Below are 23,349 nucleotides of genomic sequence, written 5' to 3'. Positions count from 1 at the left end.
GGAAACAAGGCCTTCAGCCCAATTTGACCGTGCCATCGATTTTTAAATCATTTTAACTTCCCTTCCCATTCAGTTTTTTCTGGCCTGGGCTTCCTCCAAGGCGGTTTACGGTCACATCCAAAATGAGACCCCCCTCCCATTTCCTATGTCCAGTTCCACGCCCCAGTACACAACTCAGGCATGTGAGGTAAAGAGAAAAAGGAAAAGAGCCGAGCACTTACACGAGACATACACTGGGGGTCAAAAAATAGGAATATTTTTGAAAATGTACACAAAACTACCAGTTTCAAGTCTCTTTTCATGCATTTCAAAGTAAAAACAGACATTACGAAATAATGTAAATATGTCACTGTATACTAATAACATTGAAGTAAATTTGCACATTAACTGATAATCAGCCCAAAAAGGTAGTAATTGGCTTTTCTGCTGTGTTTTATATTTTAACCCCATCTTAATTAATTTAGTTATATAATCTTGCACTTAATTTTAATATTTACTCATTACAGTTCCACCACTGATTTTCTGGCACTCTTGGTTCCAGGTCTTTGCTGGTTTATCCAGCCGGCCAAGGAAGTCGGCTATGGGGATAGATGTGCTGGCTCCAGCTGGGCTGGAGTTCCCGAGCCCCGGCCACAGGTTGCAAATTCAACCCACCAATCGGCCATGGAAGCCCCGATGAGGTCGAGATTGGCTGCCTTGCCCAGCCTAGATGCCACAATTTCAGGGAGACTTCCAGGGCGCCGGGGGATTTCCCACGGAACCCCTAGCGACCGAATTAACAAATTGGCCATGGAAGTCCCGATGAGGTCGAGATTGGCTGCCTTGCCCAGCCTAGGTGCCATATTTTCGAGGAGACTTCCAGGGCGCGCGGGGGGGGGGGGGGGGATTTCTTGCGGAACCCCTAGCGACCTCTAGCGGAACCCTAGTGTTCATTACAAGTCTATACATAGTTTATTTTCCTTTTTTTCCCCAATCCGATTTCTCCATTGGTAAACACGATTTTAGCACAGTGTAAAACGTGGAAATCATGCAAAAAGCGTGGAAAATGGATTTTAAAAACATGGAAATCCGCAGTAAAGTGGAAAATTCACATGCCTAACAACTATTTCTTCCGTTCCACCCCCTTACTTCCACTCCCCCACATATATTCCTCCCCGACTTAACATCTCACTCCACTCTCCATACCAGACACCTTTTTGTCTCCTTTTCATTTCTAGCTTTTGCCCACCTGTCTGCCACTCAAACCTTCGTTACCAGAAGCTACATATCACTAGTTCTGCCCCTCCCCCATATCCTTTCTAAAATCCCCCCCCCCCCACTACAATTAGCCCAAATTAGGGTCCTGAACTGGAAAGTCACCTATCCACATCCTCAGTTACTCCAGCACTGTATTTTACCCTTATTTTGTTAATTGATCTGCGTAAATTAGTATGAAAATAACCTCAAACCAATACAAAGGGCGGCACGGTAGCGCAGCGGTAGAGTTGCTGCTTTACAGCGAATGCAGCGCCGGAGACGCAGGTGCGATCCTGACTACGGGTGCTGCACTGTAAGGAGTTTGTACGTTCTCCCCGTGACCTGCGTGGGTTTTCTCCGAGATCTTCGGTTTCCTCCCACACTCCAAAGACGTACAGGTATGTAGGTTAATTGGCTGGGTAAATGTAAAAATTGTCCCTAGTGGGTGTAGGATAGTGTTAATGTACGGGGATCACTGGGCGGCACGGACTTGGTGGGCCGAAAAGGCCTGTTTCCGGCTGTATATATATGATATGATATGATAAAGATGAAACAGTCAAAGGTGTTATCACATCTTCCAAGAGTGTGTTTACTAAACTGAGGATTCATCCATAATTCTCATTTTTCTGAATGAATTTTCAGAGACAAAAGCATTTCCATTGGTTCTCTGTCCGTTTTAAATTAGAATATCAAATTTCAGTCTTTTGGTCGGAAAGCGCATGCAACTCAAAACGTGGCAAATGATTTATAGATGATTTACAAACCCGCAGTACATTCAAATCTAAATATATCTTGAGAATCTTTTAAAAGAATAACTGAATAAAAAACCTGCAGTAAATCTGAATATCAGTCTGCGCACCCAAGATTTTTTTAAAAATCAGGACTGCTTCCAATTCCTCCACAAGTGAGTTATGGTAAACAGAAATGCAAGTTCAAGGAAAAGTTGAACAATTTATGGATTTAGCATAATTACCAATTAATTCTGACAAAGCAGCCTTCCTTTTGCTACTCCCAATTCCTCCGTCTACACCGCATCTGCGCCCTCTTCCATTATAGATGAGGCCTTTACATGTGCCTCCTTGGTACCCTGTAGCTCTACCCTTGCACCTACTCCATCTTTTTCGCAACGGGGACCGAAGCCCCCAGCCCTTACCTTTCACCCCATCAGCCATCCCATACAACACATGTTCGCCAACTCCAACGGGAACCCACCACGAGTCCCATCTTCCAATCTCCACCCCTTTCTGGCGAGACCATTCCCACCGCAACTCCTTGATTAACTCATCCTTTCCCACCCAAACCACCCCCTCCCCAAGTACCTTCCCCTGCAACTGCAGGTGATGCAACACCTGTCCCAATATCTCCTCCCTCAACTCTGTCCAGGGACCCATAGTCCCTTCAGTTTAGTCAAAGGTTCACTTGCCCCTCCTCCAACCTCATCTACTGTATCCGTGTTCAAGATGTGGCCTCTTATACATCGGCTATACCAAACTAGACTGAGCGATCGCATCACTGAACACCTTCGCTCAGTCTGCCTGGACCTACCAGATCTCCCAGTTGCCAAACACTTTAATTCCCCTTCCCACACTGACCTTTGACCTAAGCCTCCTCCATTGTCAGAGTGAGGCCAATCACAAATTGGAGGAACAGCATCTTATATTTCACGGGCAGCTTAAAACCCAGTGGTATGAATATTGATTTCTCTAACTTCAAGTAACCCCTGCACTCCCTCTCTCTCTCTCTCCATCCCCCACCCAAGTCGCACCAGGTTCCCGTTTTCACCTAGCAGTTAACAATAGCATGTTTCTTTTGTCATTGTTACTTTTTTGCATATCATTCATTAATTTGTTCTATATCTCTCGTTTCCCTTTCCCCTTGAGTTTGAAGAAGGGTCTCAGCCCCACCCATACCTTCTCTCCAGAGATGTTGCCTCTCCCACTGAGTTATTCCAACTGTAGGAGCCATTTTGCATTTATTAGTTATTTTTGCATATTTTTTTGTTTGGACACTATAGGGTTAATGCTATGCTTGCGTGTGGGCTGGGCAGAGCTAGAGTTACGGCGCTTTTTGGACGTGGGCAGCGGGAGCCGAGAAGGTGCTGACACAGGTTCAGCCAAAAGATTCATCAGCCAAGATGTAATCGGTTGTAGATCTTACTGACAAGGTTAGTACAGATCTCCGCCGAAGATAGACCTGGCAGTTCGCATCAACTGCATAGATTGTGGTAAGATATGGAATTTTACCAATCGAATCAATAACAATAACAAGAGATATGCCAATATGTTATATTGCGACTTCAAATAAAAGACAACTAACTAATTCAAACGTCGAGAAGGTCTCTGCTATTGTTATTGCTTGCGTCATTAAGCTTATCGTTTCACCCGATCTATGTAAGCGGCAGCTTGGGAGCTAATTGATAGACGAGAAGCTGGCCACTATACCAGCATTTTGTATCTATCTTCCTTTTGTAAATATGTAATCAAACTGCAAGTTCCCCATGCTAAATTGACCCCATACCCAGCTAATTCATAATCAGAGAGACACAAGAAACTGCAGATGCTGGATCGTGAGCAAAACACAAGGTGCTGGAAGGCATCTGTGATGGAATGGACAGGCAACTAGTAGTATAAGAAAATAACTGCAGATGCTGGTACAAATCGATTTATTCACAAAATGCTGGAGTAACTCAGCAGGTCAGGCAGCATCTCGGGAGAGAAGGAATGGGTGACGTTTCGGGTCAAGAGCTCAGCACACTTTGATGGACAGGCAACTATTTGGGTCCGGATCCTTCTTCAGACTAAAGGATTGGAGGGGAGAAAGTTGGGAAAGAAAGGAGGAGGTGTGATTGCCAGATGGGTGGAGATAGCAACAAAGGATAGAGGTGAAAAGACAAAAGACTGTCAGATAAGTAAAGAAGGAGTGAAATGTGGTCGAAGGCAGGAATACAAGTGGAAGGGGACATTGGAGAAGGGAAAGGGGGACAAAAGGAAATAATGGGAACAGAGTATGTGAGAGGAGGAGTGTGGGGGAGAGGGTGTGTATAAAGAGTGTGTATAAAGAAGCAGGGCGATAGGGAGTGGTGGGGGGAGGCACTACTCGAAATTGGAAAATTCAACTTTAATACTGTTGGGCTATATGCTACCCAAGAAGAATATTAAGTGCTGTTCTTCTAGTTTGCCTGTGGTTTCATTCTGACAATGGAGGTGGCCAAGGACAAAATAGCCAAGTATGGGATTGGGAAAGGGCGCTAAAATGGTTAGCAACCAATAGGAGCTCAGCACACTTTGATGGACAGAACACGTATTTGTCCACTGCATCTTGTGATGGATGGAATACAGATTCAGGGAACTACTATTCAGCCACTGCGAGGCAACTTAGGACCCACCCGGATGAAGAATTTCCCTGTAGCAGATAACAAGACTCTCCCCTCTACCCTACTGGCTTTACCCTGGATGGATTAGCCTTTTTAAAAAGATAATCTCGATTACAGCATCACTGATATATCTTTCTCTTCCAAGATACAGATGTTAAGACTGCAGATTTGTGACTGGAGCTCTTCCACTGGTTCTAAGAATAAGGGGACACTATCTGCTTCCGAGGCCTTGTTAATTTAAGTTGGGGTATGGCCTTCTTGATCAGAGCAGCAGCAAATTAGCCCTATTAGATTGTTGTGGGCTGGATCCAAGGACAGGTTCACAATTGAGTTCTTCAAAGCATTACTTCGAACAGGCATAGACTACAGATCTACCTTCAATAAGTCCTGATCTCAAAAATGGCACAATGCTTTTTGGCTGCTATGCAAAATGGAGCTCTGCCCCTGATGAATATTAAGAATATAATGAATATGAAGATATAAAGAATCATCAACAGGCACTTCAACACTGGCAAAGTATCACATGCATTCCTAAAAATTATCCAAATCCACTGGCAAAAATGAGCAAACTGCCGCTAGCACCCTGCACAAATAACAGAGGCTCTAATTACACTAAGCTGGCTCTCATGAACAGCTGACATAGTTAGGCTTAATTTACAAAGCTTCCTTGGATAAAACAAAAACATACACCAATTCATCTGAAGCATTAACCTTAGATTATTCAAAATAGAGGAAGGAGTGGAGGTAGTATTTGGGACTGCATGAAAACCTGAAGTTATATTATTGAGAACATGCATGTCAAGTGACAATTAGAATCACCTTCATCAGAGAGGGCAATTAATAAGAGAGTGGGACATTGTGTTACAACTATACAAAATACCAGTAAGACCACAATTGAAGTATTGTGCAGTGTTTTGGCTGCCAAGCTACAAGAAGGATGTCATTAGGCTAAAAAAGGTGCAGAAAAGATTCTTAAAGCTGTTACTAGATGCCTCCCATTATAAAGAGAGGCTGGATCTATGGGAGGCCAAGGAGTAACCTTACAGTGCATGCAAAATCACGAGGGGTATAGATAATGGACAGTCTTTATCCCCCCAGAGTAGGGGAGTCAAAAGCTCTTGGGTATAGATTAAACACGAGAAGGAAAAACTTTAAAAAGGGGACCCGAAAGGCAGCTTTTTCCATGCTAAGGGTGGACAGTATATGGAATGAACTGGCAGAAGTTAGGTGTTTACAATTACAATATTTAAAATATATTTTTCTGGTCAATGCTTTTACACTAGCCCATCCAAAGGTCTGTGGCTGAATCTATGTCAAATGCTCCCATATACATGTTCCATAATGTATATCCTCTTATGTCTGAAGGATGGTCTCAACCAAAACATCATCTATTCCTTTTCTCCAGATGCTGTCTGACCCACTGTTACTCCAGCTTTGTGTCTATCCATAGATTAATCCCATTTTATTCTCGCCCCATTCGGATCAATGCATCCGATTTCAAATTAACAATTTACAGTAGTTAATTACTAACCAACTTGAATAATTTTGTGACTGGAAACTGACCCAAGGAAAACCCAGTCACAGGGCAAATGTGTAAACTGCACATAAGGGACTAGAGGTCAGGATTACAAAAGGGTTGCTGGAGTTTCAAGACAGCGAAAGTCCACTAACTTCACTGTGCTTCAATGAATAAAGACACATGGAGCAGGTCAGGCTGAATCTGTGGAGTGAAATGGACAAACAACATTTTGGGCCAGGTCCATCAAAAAGGTTAAAAGGGATTTTTGCTCTAAACTAGAGAACAAAACATGTTCGGCGGCTATGACGGCTTGCACGTCCTCATTCCCTACAAGGCGAAACCAAGTGGTAACTCAAGCAACATCAAGGCATCACTTCCGGGCGACCTCAATGTATTCTACATGCGCTTCAATAGGGGGAACACGGGTGTGCCTTCTCGGACTCCCATAGTCCACGATGGAATTGTAATCTCAGTCACCAAGGCTGACGTCAGAAGATTCTTCGGGAGGGTGAACCCTCAAAGCATCTGGACATAATATAGTGTACCTGGTCGTGGTCTCAAGACCCATGTGGACCAACTGGCTGGAGATTTTGCAGATATAGTTTGCAGATACCACTCATTACTGTGGTCTGACGTTCCCACCCATTTTAAAAGTGCATCAATAGCAGCCATGCACAAGAGCAAGGTGACATGCCTTAATCACAACTGACCAATGGCATTAACATCCATAGTGATTAAGTGTTTTGAGGGGTTTGTTGTAGCCACATCAACTCTTACCTCAGTGATAACCTCGACCCACCACAATTTGCTTACTGCCAAGATAGATCAACGGGAGGCGATATCTCACTGCCTCTCTATGGACCACGTGGACAATCAAAGCACATGTGTCAGGCCATTGTTCATAGACTACAGCTTAACATTCAACACCATCATCCAGTCCAAACTTGTTACCAAGCTCAGAGAACTAGATCCTCAACTTGCTCATCAACAGAACACAATCAGTATGAACAAAAATGTCCTTCTCAATAACCATCAGACACAGTTCCAACTTTATGTCTAGATTTGCCGATGACACAATTTTTGGTCAATTTATGGGTAACAAGGAATGGGTAAAGTTTCGGAGGGAGATCACTCGTCTGATGTGAGAACAGAACTGTGGGAAACAGGGGAGTTCCAGGAGAAGGCTCAATCTGCAACAGCAAGGGGGGGGAATACATTTTTTTCTTCAGATAATATTACTAGTGATAAGTAGGATTCTCCTCGTGCTTAAGTTTACTGTTTTTACATAAATGAAAAATCCATGAGGTTTTTTTGAAGGTGATTGCAGTTCTAAAGTTCTCTGCTCTTGGAGTACAGTTCTTTAGTAAGGTGACCAAGTTGCCTTGATAATTAACAAACCCATGAAAAATTAAAAGGATTCCCGCATACAGCTGCTAAACATGACTAGCCTGGAACATTGAAGCTGTTGCCAAATAAACCTAACACTAAAAAGCTGCATTTTCATTTTCTTCTTTTTATCATATCTGTAATGGAAAATAAAGCTCCAGTACTCATCTCAGCGCTGACAAACTCCATGGCAGAGGGGCTTGGGTGATGCAAAACTGATTTTGCATTAAAAATGTATCTCAACAGAATTCTATTCAAGCCCAAAATATGCCATGTACAAATTCAAGAAACAAAAGTTGAGACTGCTGCACTAGTGTTAATTCTTGAAATAATTTCAAAAAATGGAATGCATCTTTCTTCCAAGCTCTCTACCCTCAAGACATAAAAGCTAAAATGCAGATACAGAGTATGGGATTTTGATACTTAGAGCCTGATATTTAGGATATTTAGAAGATTCTTCAATAAGACTATTAGGGAGCATGGGAACACAAATGGCCAATTAGCTCCTGAGACTGCCCCACCATAAGTAGATTACAAATGAACCATAACTTTTTAACTAACATTATTTGACTATATGCCCTCATATTTAATCTAAAAGCTTCAATTGTCCCATTGTACCCAATTGTCTTACTACTAGAGATCAGAGATGTATACATTACTTTACAATGAAACTAAATGTCTATTTGTTGGAAGTTCTAACACCCATTGCCATTTAGCCCAGTTGCATTTTCTGCAGCCCACTCTTAAAAGGGATATGTTGCAATGGAAATAACATACCTCCTGCTACTGGAGTGTGTTACTGAATGAATGGATGGCAGAAGGTTTGGCACATTCCAATGATGACACTATCTTTGCGCAAGGAGGCCTTGAGAATCCTTTTAATCAGTGCATCTGGCAAGGTCTCCCAGGTAGTGTTGTGTCTATTGCCTGCACTATGTGTATGTTGGCAAGCAAATTCCCAGACCCACTCTTTCAAAGGAAAAGCCATTACCTCTCTCCAGTTAGAGTCTGGATGGCATACCTAATGCAATCAACTACAAACTGTCCAATGTGAGGGATCAAGGTTAGGAGGCTGACAATGATGTTTCAATACCATTGAACAGCTATGGATTGTGCATGAATTTTAAAGTTGCCTCACGTGGGTACCAAAAGAAAATGCATGCCAATGAGGTGCAAGATGTTTGATAAGTTACAGGGTGCAGAGCTTTGGCTCAGTATAAAGATATTTTCAATTTACTGTACACTCAAATGCTTTTCCCTTCTTGATTTTTTATTACCATTTGGTCAAAATACATTTGACCTGTATTGACTACTCGACAGTTCACATTATTCCACGGAATCCAGTGAAACTTTTTATATAGGAATCAATGTAGAGAAATGGTATTGAATGCAAATGTCCTCCCCCACCCCAACATTTAAGAGTAAATGTACAGGTAATTAAAACAGAAACCAAGTCAATAAACAGGAAGGGAACCAAAGAATAATTTTGATCTGTATTTTGTTTATTTTTAAAAATTCAGCAGCTCAAATCTCACATTAAATGTCACAAAATGCAAAATGGACTATTCGCTGAAGTCCAAATACAGCAGAATCGTAAACATAGAATGTTCCTTTTTGTTGGTTTAACTTTATTCTGTGCGGCAGCAATATAATTTGCATGAACAAGCTCGTAAAATCCCAGCATCCTGGCCTGATCTAATTGCAGGATGCAAGGCCTACTTAATTGCTCTTACATAGAGGGCAGTGAACCATAGAAATTACAATTTCACAGACTGGATAAAATACTCAAAAGCAGTGGCAGGCCCTTTGGTCATCCAGTTATTCAGACAATGGCCAAATTTTCTGGACAGTTAAAGGAACAGCGATCATTGCTGGTTCGAGGAAGCCTGCCCACAAGGTTCAGTGGGCCTTATGGTATGGATTTCCAATTCCTGATGCGAGCTACTGTCAGATACCTTCCGTAGAGGGTCCGTGACATCAGCAGCAGTGATACCAAGCTGACTGGAGGAAGTCTTTGACAGCAAACCAGGAAAAGCTGCCATTTAAAATATTTTACATTGAACCAATCAATAAGTGCATCATATGAACAGATTTGTACAAACTTTAAAAAGTGAATATTTTGAAATCCACAGAAACTGAACTTTTGAAGAACACAGATCTACAAAAATAGTTAAGCTTAGAGGCAAAGGAGCTGGTCAATTTGTCATTGTGCTTTAATTTACAACTCATACAACGAACTACAATATTTTCAATGGATATAATGCACATGTCAGATTCTGTATCAATCACCCAATGGAATCTTAATGGCAGCAATATTTGAATGTTTCAAAATAAATACCCAATTCTAACACAAATGATTAGCATACACCTAGGCACCATTTCGGAAACATTAAGGACAGAAATCGGAAGCAAATAGAAAAGCAATTAAAGTTTAACAATTCACTACCTTCAACTATAAAGAAAATATGAATTACAAGGTAAATGTTTTCATTGCTCACATAAATACAGCATTTATTTTTAACCTCCAACAGTTTGTGAAATCTTCACTTTAGCTGTAACTAAGGTTGGCACACTATTTCCTAGCAGTAAAAAAAAGTATTTAACAGATGGGTCAGCGACAGGCTGCAAGCTGAAACAAGTTTACATTTTTGCATGTACTCCGGCACATTTAAAAACTAATTGCAAAGCATTCCACGGGGCAGAAAATATTTAAGAAGGCAAATCAACTTCATAAATCCACTGCTTATAAATGGAAAAAAGTCAAAACGAAACAAACTTTTCTGATAAACTGCACAGCCAGCCGGTTCATAAGTTACTAAAGGCCAAGAATTCCAAGTGGTGCCTAAATATTCACAAAAGGAGCCATTTTCTTAGCCAGATATTCAAATTTCACTTTCTAAAAGTAACATCAATGACCCATGAAGTATCATGAATTCATCTAAATGAGGCCCAGTAAAGTAACTGGATGGGCTTTATATGCTTGAGAAGTTCAAAAGCAAGCTCTGACAGTGACTGTTCCAGACAAGTTCCACTGAAAAAGCTCGGGACTGAGCCAAACCATAGCTTGAGAACTACAGTGGCATTTTAACAAATGTTCTCACAGCAAAACTGCTACTTGGGAAAATCAGTATTGAATTGGAGGGTCAGGCTATTCAGAAGAGCTATTCCTCCTCCTCTCCTCCCTACAAGATACCATTTGTATCTTATTCACATTCAACACGGCAAGCAGTGACAGACAAAAATAAGGGGAGCGCACATGAAAAATTCATAGCAAGCAGCCGCTGTTGACTCAAGCAGGCCAAGAGGAGGAGAAAATCTGGTACCTGACTGTCCATGTTCCATAAATAGTGTTTTTAAAAAAAGCAAATTTGATCCCCAACAAGTAATGTTAAACTAATTATTGTTCAACCGTTAACATTTTTGAATTATTTTTAACAATTAAAAATTGTTTTAAGGGAACAGAAAAGTAAATTTGAATAAGCAAATCTAACCATGCAATGCCTTAGCCTTTCTTAAGCTCACCCATTCCCAATACTCTACCAGTGAAAGTAGGGTTTAAAAACTCATGAAACGTAAATACTGCTTACAAACCACCATTAATCTGAAGAAGGGTCTCGACCCGAAACGTCACCCATTCTTTCTCTCCCGAGATGCTGCCTGACCTGCTGAGTTACTCCAGCATTTTGTGAATAAATTAACAAAACCACCATTAACAAATACTTTAAGCAGAAAATCACTCACACTTGCCTTCATATCCTTCCTTAACTACAATATGGATTCAAAAATGCTGCTGATTGCAGATGAAGTAGCTGCACTGCGAGTAATGGAAAAGCATCAGCATTGTGGACGCACGTTTTGGACGCTACAGCTTAGGGAATAGGTATTGATGTTGGGGGGGGGGGGGGGGGAGAGAAAGAGAATGGGGGAAGAAGGAATATTCATTTTTGAAAAGATTGTACCTACCAGGATCAAGGAAACCACCAAACCATTTCAGAACACCCAGCATAGGGGAGGATGTAGAACCAGAGGCTGTGGCTCACATCAGTGCCAATGACTGGTAGAAAAAGATTTTGCAAGTAGACTTTAGGGAGCTTTGAAAGATTAGAAGTCAGATAACATAGGTCATCATCCAAGAATGACGCCCAGTCCCACATGCTAACAAGTATCAAAAGTAGGAGGGATGCATATCCGACGGTTGCAAGAAAGAGCGTTTTACATTCAGAACTTCATTAAGTTTCAGAGTCAGGCAGATACTGCACACTTACATTACATTTCAGCAGGGATTAAACCAACTTGGCAGAAGAATGGGAAGCTTACAGGAAATTCAGGAAGTTCAAAAACATAGCGTGCAAAATAGAGGAATGGAACCTGGTAGATATTGTAGGACTTGAGGGAATCTGCAAAGGTTCACACCTGCTGCACTTGTTCTTCATTGCTGCTAGAATGCTTGAAAGGTGCTGTCCAACAAATTCCTCCAAAGTATAATGGGCAACCTACTAAATATCCAATTAATAAAGTTTGATAGAGACATTTGCACATATATTTACCACCATGCTTTCAAAAATTCTACAAATTCACACAAAAATCACTAATTTTCTTAACACAATAGTATAAAGTCACAAACTGCATCATAAATTAATGAAATTGATAATGATATGTCTATAGACAAAGATTTGATCAAAAAGAATTGCAAATACCACTTGTTTCACAGAGCCCAATAGCATACATCACATAAAAATGGACCACTATGGATGCCAACTTCACTCAATGCAGCATGTTAAATCTGTACTGCGAATTTAAACATAAATTAACCCTTTTTTAAATAATGTATCCCGATTCTTTTGGCAGTGTAATTCCAAATGAGGATTTTAAACTCCATCTGGACATTCTCCTTATTGTGCCACTTAATCAAGTATAGACAACCTTCTCCCATATTAAAACATATTCCACTTCAACAATGCCTTCATGGAGGAAAATAGATCTATGTACTTCCCTTCTTGTAGAAGCCCAAAAATAGTCAATATAGTCAATTTTATTTGTCACATATACATAAATGTGCAGTGAAATGAAAGATTACCCACAGTCCAACAATAAGAGCAATAAAAATAAGCAATAACACCCACAATCATAAACCAACACCAATCAAAAAAGAACCATCCATCACAGTGAGTCTGCTCCAGTCACCTCCTCACTGTGATGGAAGGCCAGAATGTCTTTTCTCTTCCCCTGCCGTCTTCCCCCGCAGTCAGGCTGTTGAAGTGGCCATGTTCCAGGCCGCGCCGGACGGTGAAAGGTCCGCAGCGGGCCAACTCAAGCCCCGCGATTCGAGGCGGGCGAAGACGCTGCCGCTGCACATCGGGGCAGTCGTGGCTCACGACATTGAAGCCCCGGCCGGGCAGAGAAAATCCAGCGGCCTATTTCAGGCAGCAACGGACGGTGAAAGGTCCGCGACGGGCCGACCCAAGCCCCGCGTTTCGGGGCGGGCAAGAAAGCTGCCGGAGCTCCCGATGTCGGCCCCACCCAGGGGCCTGCGAGCTTCCGATATCCACACGGCCTACGGCCGAAGAAGCCTCCCAAGGCGAGTCGCAGCCGCACTCGCCGAGCCACCACAGCCTCCGAAGGCAGCCAGCTCCGCAGATAGTGAAGTACGGTTTTTAGAGCTGATATCTCAGTTGACTCAAGATTATGCACCAACTGCAACAGGAGATTTTCAAGCTTGGAATCTGTTCAGCTGATGACTGAAATTTTGAAAGCTATGTAAAAGATAACTTTACGTAGGTCCCCAAGATCAAGAAAACTTGGAACATATTACAAAATAGCACAGCACAAGAACAGACCCTTGGGGGCCCCCAATGCCCATGCCGAATATGCCAATTTAAACTCGCCTCTGCCTGCACATGATCCATATCCCTATATAACAGTATAACAGTATAACAGAGCTTTATTTGTCATTCGGTACCAAGGTACCGAACGAAACTACGTAGCAGTCATACAAAAAAAGAACACAAGACACATAACCCCAACACAAACGTCCATCACAGTGACTCCAAACACCCCCTCACTGTGATGGAGGCAACAAAACTTCCACTCTCTTCCCCACGCCCACGGACAGACAGCTCGTCCCCGACCGACCAGCACAGTCCCCGCGGCCGAATCGCATCGGGTGCTGAAACGTCTCGCGGCCGAACCGGGCGATGAAAGGCCCCGCGACCAAGCCTTGCGCAGCTAAGTCCTGTGGCTGAGCCGCACCGGGCGATGTTAAGTCCCGCGGCCGAGCCACACCAGCGATGAAAAGTCCCGCGGCCGAGCTGCACCGGGCGATGTAAAGTCCCGCGGCCGAGCCGCACCGGGCGATGTTAGGCCCCGCAGCCGAGCTGCACCGGGCACTGTTAAGTCCAGCGGCCGAGCCGCACCAACGATGTAAAGTCCCGCGGCCAAGCCGCACCGGGCAATGAAAAGTCCCGCGGCCGAGTCGCACCGGGCACTGTTAAGTCCAGCGGCCAAGACGCACCGGGCGATGTAAAGTCCAGCGGCCGAGCCGCGCCGGGCGATGTTAGGGCCCGCAGCCGAGCCGCACCCCGCGCCGTGAGGAAGAGAAAAGTTTCCCCCACCACCCCCCCACACATACACAACCAAAAAAAATACAAAAACCATCCCAACACCGATACACACAACAACAAAAAAAAGGAAAAAAGACGAACAGACTGCTAGCGAGCCGCAGCCGTTAGGCGCCGCCACTTCCGCTACATAGTGGGGAAAACAACTTAAATGCAACCTCAGATCTGGGCAAGCTCAGAGTAATCATTAAAAGCATAGAACCTACAACTACTTCTGACTTTTGATTTTCAATCTGTCAAGCACAATTGAAAGATTTCGTTATGCCAAACACCTTCATTCTCTAAAATGGTCAAGTGTTTTGTCTGCTTACCGGCATTGGTTGATATTCTATTTATATTACACAGCTGTTTCAGTCAACAGAAAGAGGTAACTGAAACAATGTAATCATTGAACAGTGGCAAAGTGTAAAAAAAATATTCCCAGTATGTGCATTTGTTTGGATGGTAATAGTTCATTCTAACCCATAGAAGCTAAAGGCGTACTTCCAGTAGCAATAGGTTATTGCAACCCTCCCACAAGGGAAAGAAGGCTCAGTTGCATTTGTGTTCATGTGAACCTGGCTATGAATTGTGTAGATGGTTAAGTTAGAGCAGAGATTTCTATTTCAAAATATCTAAGCATTCAATAATCACATCTGAGCAATCCACTGTCAAATCAGAGTAAAAACAGTATATGGTACAAACAAAAATGGATTGATGATCTTTAAGAATTCCAGTATAATAAATGAAGCCAGGAATTAAGGCGAGAATTTAATTTTGACACAAACATACGTCATTTAAAGTAATTTCAAGTAAACAGGATCTGCCAGCAACATAGGAAGAGCAAGATAAGTTCATTGTCTTTTAACACAATTCTTAGGATTGCAAGAGGAAGTAGGGGAATATCAGAGGGGCCATTAATTAAAACAAGTCTACACATGTACAGGAATTAAGACACCAAAACATGCGAATAATTTGAACTTTACCCAGCAGAACTGAATCACGTTTCATTACAATCCATCACAGATTTATAAAACGTCAAATTTACATTAAGTGGATTTAATTACATTCAGCCAATTACTTTCAATTAAGGCAGCTGTTACTATTCAATCTGCTAAACAAAGGGCAAATAATTTTAATAATTGCTATAGTACTACAACTGTTGCCTTTGGAGCTACCCACTTTCTCATTGTCAAGCTGTGTTTTTCCCGATGTTCCCGAGCTTTTGAAATCTCTCCTGGTTCAAAACCCAAATGCAAGATCAATAGTAATGAGAAAGTACTAATATTTAGTTATAAAGACAATACTAGAAGCATTACCATTCTACAAATTGTTAGTTCTAAAATTATGATTAAAGTAATCTCTACAAGCTCAGAATTAAAAAAAATTCCAGCTGCTGCTCATGTACAAAAATTCAATGTAGTAAGTGGAAATAAGAGCAGCAAATTAGGTAAAACCTGACAATTAAACAATGATTGATGTCAAAATATAACTGAAGTCAAAATATATTATGGTATGCAAAACCTCAATGCTTCCCATTTTTGACAGGGAAAACCACTAATAAACAGTATTTGTCTTTTATTTTGAGAATAAAGGACTCTATTCCATACTGGATTACAATTTCTGTATAAATAAAACTTATGAAATTACAGTGCTCAATTTTGAGTAAAACATGAAACCAAACTTAACTGTGTTGGTATATATAAATTGCATTAATCCAAATTATTTGATGTACACATTGTACCAAGTGCATTCCTCCAATGAAGCACAACTGAAGAACAGGAAATAATGGATGAAGACAAAAATCATAATTCTACCACTATTTTCAAGTCCATTTACTACATCTGAATTTACTACCATAAAAAACAGTAGATGCTGTGTGTAAATTTACTGCTTGTATTTATACTCTCCAGTAACTGAAGACACCAACAGCCTGTGGTATTACTGGGCAATAGGCCTTATTCCATATTGTATCTTTCCATGACAAGTCTACATCAGCAGATTCCATTATAAATGCAGAAAGAAAATATTCATTTTTAAAAATGATTGTAAATGTAATAATACTTCAAGTTGCAATAAATTAACCTTCAGAACATAAAATAATTTAAGCAGAAGCCATAATATATTCCTGACTTGGATGCCATTCCTGTTTGCATTTAAGGCAAAAAAGTGATTTGCTCCACGCATGCGTGGCAAAAGTTTCTATCTTTTAGTAATTAAGTCAATGAAAGGATTTATAATCATGCCAAAACAGCAGTATGCTCTGGATAGAAAAAGTTCAGAATTTAGAAAAGGCGGAATAAGAAATCGTCGGGGAAAGCAAAATATAAGAGTAATATAAAGACGATAAAGACAGAAGGAAAAGACTAGGTTAATGTGGGTTCTTTAGACACTACATTTGGAGAAATTATATTGGAAAATGAAAAATTAACAGAAATTAAATATTCTATATCTTCTCGAAGGATTGGGCAGTCAGCAAGGACTCATGATGGGTATGTTTGACAAATTTCAGGTTTTATTGAGATCGGAACTAAAAATAGTAGATGAAGGGAAAGATCTGTTTTAATTTTTTTAATTTTTTTTTAAGGCTTACAATCAGATGTCATACAAGAATTAAACAACTACAGAAATGAGATGTGCATTGGGGAAGGCAAGAAGATTTACTGGATTAAGGATTGGTTAACAGAAAGATGCAAAAAAATAGTATCTTATGGATAAGGAGGTCCAAATAGTAGGAAATCATCAGGGTCGGTGCGAGGACCCCAGCAACTATAATTATGGTACACAACCGATAGCAGTACAAGTTCGAAGTGCCTCTGCATTTTCCCATCAACAGGGAATATAGACAGACGAGTACCTGACAGATGGAAAATATGCAAGAGTCATGGAGCCGTACAGCATAGAAACAGGCCCTTCGGCCCAACTACCCCACGCCGAGCAACATGCCCCATCTGCATTAGTCCCACTTGCCTGTGTTTGGTCCATATCCCACTGAAGGAGGGACCTGGAGACCCTTGAACACAAATCCAAAGTTAACGTGTTGTACAGAAAGTGATTAAAAGGCAAACAATATGAACTTGCAGATGGACACAAAATGCTGGAGTAACTCAGCACAACAGGCAGCATGGAGAGAAGGAACGGGTGACGTTTCGAGTCAAAACCCTTCTTCAGACTAGTCTGGGGAGAAGGGTAATGACAGATACAGTCAGTGATGTAGAGAGATATAGATCAAATGAATGAAAAATGTGCAAAAAAAAAGATAACGGGAACCTGTGACTTGGGTGGGGGAGGGATAGAGAGAGAGAGGGAGTGCAGGGGTTACTTGAAGCGAGAGAAATCAAGATTCATACCACTGGGCTGTAAGCTACCCAAGTGAAATACGGGATGCTGTTCCTCCAATTTGCTATTTGGCATACACCAACTAATTCATATCTGAATTTCTGTTTCTTATCTCCAAAATGTTACATCTAGCAGATTCCAAAATTGTTGACACCTGCTAAACTTCTGCACATTAAATAAGCAAGAGTCTTGCAGGTTGCAGTATCTCGTAATGACTCACCTTGTTCTGAATATATACCAAAGTGCAGTTGATATACAATAATTCTACAAAGGAGGGAATTAATTATGCACAAGGCTATACAAACAAAAAATATAAAATTGACAAGTTATCTACTTCTAACAATGTTGAAATAATTTTACAGCTCCTCATTGGCCATCTGGCAGAAGAGACTTGATCCTTAAGCTTGTGTCGGAAGGAACTGCAGATGCTGGCTTAAACCAAAGAGACAATTGCTGGAGTAACTCAGCGGGACAGGCAGCATCTCTGGAGAGTAGGAATGGTTGACGTTTCGGGTCCATACCCTTCTTCAGACACGTCAGGGGAAAGGGAAATGAGAGATATAGACAATGATGTAGAGAGATAAAGAACAATGAATAAAAGGTATGCAAAATAGTAACAATGATAAAGGAACCAGGCCTTGAGGTTTATTGTTTCTTGTGAAAGATTACATCTTTTAACATCAGAAATGCCCCCCAAACACCACATCAGTATTAAACATCTTATGCATTTATTTCACTGCAGTGGGGCCTGACCTCAATCTTCAGATCTGAATGCACCACAGACCCTAAAAAAAAAAGTGATATTTGAATAATTTTAATCCTAGTACAAAACTTCTGAAGATAGACAAAAAACTGGAGTAACTCAGACAGAGTCGGTCGGTAGAACCCGAAACATCATGTATTCCGTTTCTCCAAAAATGCCGTGTGACTCGCTGAGTCCATTTTTGTGTCTGTCTTCAGTTTAAACCAGCATTTGAAGTTTCTTCCTACACATTCCTCATTTCTCCTCCCTGGCATGGTAGGAAATGCACAGGTAACAGGCACCTGTTACCTGCACAGACAAAAGAGCTCAACAGTGAACAAAGTGACAGCAGCAATGTGGAAAAACATTGTTAAAAAAATCACTTTGGTCAATATTGTCTTCTTTAAACATTCTCAAAGATATGTTGCTTATCCATTAACCATTGAAGCAGCAAATCAGTAATTAAAACCCAAACCAGCATGTCCAGGCCATTGATGACAATCAGATATGACTGACACCAGCCCCCTTATTCCTTGGTGTGGTCTGTGCTATGGACCAAATTTGGAACTATGCTAACATGTGGGCCTCAGCTACTCTAAGCAAATAGAGAAATTGAAGTGCAAATTACGCAGTAATCTACATGCAAATAAATGCGTGAGTGCCTGCCAGATGTGCTGCTGGAAACATAATTACTACCACTATAACATCTAACAACACTAACTTGACTCCAACTTCAAATGAAGTAATGTCAGAAATATGGATTCTGTCATTGTCGTGGTCATCCATAACAATTACAAATGATGCAAGTAAAATGTCATATTAGCTAAGTAAATGAAAAGTGAATTCTTCCCCTTTGGGGGTTAACTCAATTCAATTGTCCTCACAATGTGATGTCAGTTTAGTACCATTCTGATCAAACATTACCATATTGACTACAGCATAAAGATGATGTAGTTTTCCTGATCATATGCAATCAAAGCCAAGATAAGGAAGAATAATTAAATTGTGTTTTTAAATTAATGCATCTGTTGGCTGCACAAGATTTCTTAAAATTTTAGTTAGGCAATTTTGTTAACTTAGAACATTTAACAACGATGAATGCAAAACAAATGCTTGTTCTACTACATGTTGATTCCCCTAGAGCTAATGCTATTTCATGCAATGTAGGATTGCATATCCATTTTCACAATAAGTCATTTTGCAAGGAAGTGGCAATTTGGATATGGTCTGCAAGGTTAAGATTGATTCAAAGGGAGCTAAGACAAAGTACAATGTGATTCCGACTTAGAGTCTGCTCCCAAAGACCAAAACAATTCTTTAAAAAATCACAACGGGCAAGTTTAAAAATGTTGATATAATAGCACATCAGGTTCAGAACACCACACTACACAATGCTCTGTTAATTTCAATACGCAAAACATTCTTCCTCAGCTGCTGAGACAGTAGGGCTTAGGTAGTGGGGTTACTGGAGAGCCAATAATTACATATAAATCTAGTTGGAACAATGAGATGTCAAACTACTAAAGCTTTGCTTCTACGCAAATTCATTAACCACTCAGGTTAATTTTAAAAAGTGCCACACTGAAATATTTGTAGCAGAATCTAATCTGTTAATGGGCCCGCGAGCCTATAAAGGGATCACATAAAGAGACAGCATGCACTGCTGTTCACTTGTCAGCATATGGACATCTATTCAAAATTTTAACTGAGTCAGCAAAACCCCTTTTACATTTTTGCAATTCAGCAGACTGTGTATATATTGCTGCACACTAATTATGTAATGGGAGTCAAACATCTTCAAATGTAAAATTAAAACAAGGATATAACGGTCAAAAGGAATGTAGACCCATCCCATTAACCATTGATTGTACAAGTACCCAAATGTTTAACCTTTCGATCCTTGCCATTCATCAACTACTATTAATTTGAAAGAGTACTATAGTATCGAAAGCCATATTGCTCGAGGTTAGGGTGGGAAGAGTTAGCATTTCCATGGCAACAAGACTTTGCACAAGAGATAACTAAAACTAGACCTACACCAAGTTACATCAAGCATTTCTTCTCCCATCCCTTACTAATTATAGAAATCATTTAGGAACTCTTTATACCAAAAGGTAATCCGCCTGGTATAACAAAGCTATTTTAAATGTTGGACAGACATGCCAAAAATACATCTTTTGAGCAATTAGTTGAGACATTCAAATTTAGAACAAAAAAATGGTCAAAGAAATGCTGAGAATCAAGGTCACCATTTGCAATGCCAGCGAGAATGCAAATCGAGGTATTCATAATACTAGTCTCATGTTATAATCAACAGAAGGACTCCAACTACAGGAAATATGAAGCAACTGGAGTCACGAAAAAAAACCAGGGTTATCACTTGCCAGTAGCACATCAAAGCTTTGCATTTTTTTTAATTAAAAGCTTTTAAATGAAATATTAAAACCTGCCCAATTGTAATTTATAAAAGTAGCAATATTGTGCAATTTAATATTTAACTGACAATCCACAACTCAAATAGAAAAATTGTTTTCATTCCCCAAGAGGAAGGAAAAAAATGTTTCGGATGGAGTAATTAGATCGAAGCAGAAATGAAACAAGGTATAAATTGGAATTGTAAAATACATTGAGTGTTTGAAGTCCCATTTGACATAATGTTGTCCAAATGGAAGTATATTGTCATATCTCAGGTTTTATACCACGAAACATCCAATAAATGCCAAGACTTCTCATCCAGACATGCAATAAGCTGGGCAATGTAGTGTTAAAGCAACATGCTCTACTACAAACTGCACATAAAAGTCACGTTACGTCATTAAATTTGCTGCCCAGCTGAGAAAAAAAAGTTTTCAGTTTATATCTAAATCTACTTTTGTCTAGATTCGTACTTTTCACTGCCAAAGTATCACATTGGAACACCTCCCCTAACCAAAGAAAGGTGATGCATATTTGTATGCATTGTGCATGCAAGCAAATAATCTCACTGTAACTACTCACATGTGGCAATAAAGTATTCATATATCCAAAGAGCGCATTTTGAATGATTCGTCACTGTTCCACATTACTCAGTTTCAGTTCCCACGCTTACCTCCCTCACGGGCAAAATGATAATTGTCCAAAGCCAACATTTACCTTTCATACTCATCGTTGTCCTTGTCACAGCGGGCGTCCTTATGTTTCTGCCAGTCTTTTCCATGCTTACAAGTGGTTAAGAGGATAATGTCTTCCGCATTATGGACATGATGCAAGGCATTCCTGGTATCAGAGCCTATCCCAGTCAAATACCTTTTCCCTTTAAATACTAGCAGGTACTTTGTCAGGGGAGGGATATTCTTGAAAAGCATGGAACCCTTCTCTCCTCCGGTCCTTGGGTGATCTTTCGAAAACAGCGGTATAGAAACATCAAAATTACTCCTGAAATTGTCAGTACTGATGCTGGCTTTGGCTAACATCGCCTGGCCGATATCAAAGCCCAAGTCCTCGGTGTAATCGGGCCAGGTTCCGGAATAAAGATTAAAAATCAAATGGTTCCTGCCATTGCTCCACAAGTGCTGACTCTGAACTTTGCTTTTCAGGTTGTGCACGTACTGAGGCGAAAGCTGGTCCCGGTCTAAGGTGTCCAAACTGAGAACGAATAGACAAGCCTGCCTCGGGTCCGAGGTGTAAAACTTGGAGCTCTCGATGGCTGCCAATATGTTCTGATAACTTTCGGACATCTTCTCTCCTTTCTGCTGCGGGTAGATGTAGACCTTGAAGCCGTTCCTGTGGCACTGGGAGAAGTCGAAGCAGGAGAGCATGCGGCATTTGTTGCCCTTGTACACGCTTCTGCTGATCTCCCTCTTGTGCTGCGGGGGGGAGCCGCGCTGTGCGAACTCCCTGTTCTCCTGCTGCTCGCCGCCCACCCAGAAGGTCTGCAGTAACGGGTCGGCCCTCCTCTCCCGCCAGCCGCCCCGGGCCGCCGGCGACTCCGACCCCGACCCCTCCGTCGCCCCACGCCGGCTCTGCGTCCTACTCGGGGGCAGCTGCCCGAATCGCCTCCCAGCCAGGTAGCCGAGCAACAGCACACAGGCGCCGGCCGCAAGCAGGAGGTAGCGCTTCTTGGCCTGCATGTGTCCGACGGCAGCAGGCTCGTCGCCCAGCGGCACCCACCGGGAGAAGAGGAGGAGGAGGAGGAGGAGGAGAGGAGGAGACGTGCGGTGCCCTGGCTCCCTCTGTGATCACCTCCAGTCCGCCATCTTCCTCCCGCCACACAGCAGCCGCACACTGACTGGGAAAACCCGCACTCTCGGCTTTCCCCACACCCTGTTGTGCCAGAGCATGTGGGCGACTCTCTCAGCAACGGCTTTCTCCAGCACCTCCGCCGCCGCTAACCCCTCCTGTGCGGCATTAACAGAGAGAGAGAGAGAGAGGGGGGAGAGAGAGAGGAGGGGGGCAGCGGCCCGACACCGGCGGCGCTCTCAGCGACGAGGGGCCGGCATCACCTTCTCGCAGCCCATGGAAGCCGCTCGCTCTCCCGCCAACCGCCAACCGCCCGCCCGGCGCTCGCGGTCCCGGCGCTCGCGGTCCCGGCGCTCGCGGTCCCGGCGCTCGCGGTCCCGGCGCTCGCGGTCCCGGCGCTCGCGGTCCCGGCGCTCGCGGTCCCGGCGCTCGCGGTCCCGGCGCTCGCGCCTCCCTCAGTGTCCCGGCGCTCGCGGTCCCGGCGCTCGCGCCTCCCTCTCTTGCACCTCGCGCAGTCCCGGCGTGAGCTGCAGATGCACCGGGAGGGAAAGAGAGAGCAGAGGAAATAATGCAAACGCTCCTCCTCCTCCTCCTCTTCCTCCTCCCCGGGATTATTGCAAAGGTTGCTTCCCTTCGACGGCGCGGAAAGCTGCGTGTGAGCTGCACGAACAGCAGCAGTAATAGTTGGAGTAGCGGCGGCTGCAGCGCCTCACCCCCGCTCCCATCCTCACCTTCAGCCCCACATATACCGCCTCACTCATCGCCGTGCCCCTCGCCGCGTCACTTCCTCGGCCGCCCACTCCAACCACAGCAGCCCTGGGAAAGCCCATTCATGGCGAGCGCCGGCTCGCTGCTTGCACTGGTGCGGGGAGAGGAAGTCGCGACACCCATGCCTGACTCACACGCCTCACACACACAGGACTCTCACACACAGGACTCT

The 23,349-nt window shown here is 42.5% G+C and overlaps 1 protein-coding gene across 1 annotated transcript in view; it reads right to left on the bottom strand.

The window, feature by feature from the left end:
- LOC144592549 (exostosin-1-like) overlaps positions 1-23,147 on the bottom strand; it is a 106,242-nt gene extending 83,095 nt beyond the window's left edge. The window contains exon 1 of the mRNA XM_078397128.1: positions 21,324-23,147. Within this exon, the coding sequence (XP_078253254.1) occupies positions 21,324-22,300 (977 nt within the window). The 5' untranslated portion in view covers positions 22,301-23,147. The remainder of the gene's footprint in view (positions 1-21,323) is intronic.
- Positions 23,148-23,349: the final 202 nt, after the last annotated feature.

Source organism: Rhinoraja longicauda, chromosome 4 (assembly GCF_053455715.1).
Source record: "Rhinoraja longicauda isolate Sanriku21f chromosome 4, sRhiLon1.1, whole genome shotgun sequence".
Lineage (NCBI taxonomy): Eukaryota > Metazoa > Chordata > Chondrichthyes > Rajiformes > Arhynchobatidae > Rhinoraja > Rhinoraja longicauda.
The sequence above is the reverse complement of the archived record's forward strand: the minus strand, read 5'-3'. Positions and strand labels throughout refer to the sequence as shown.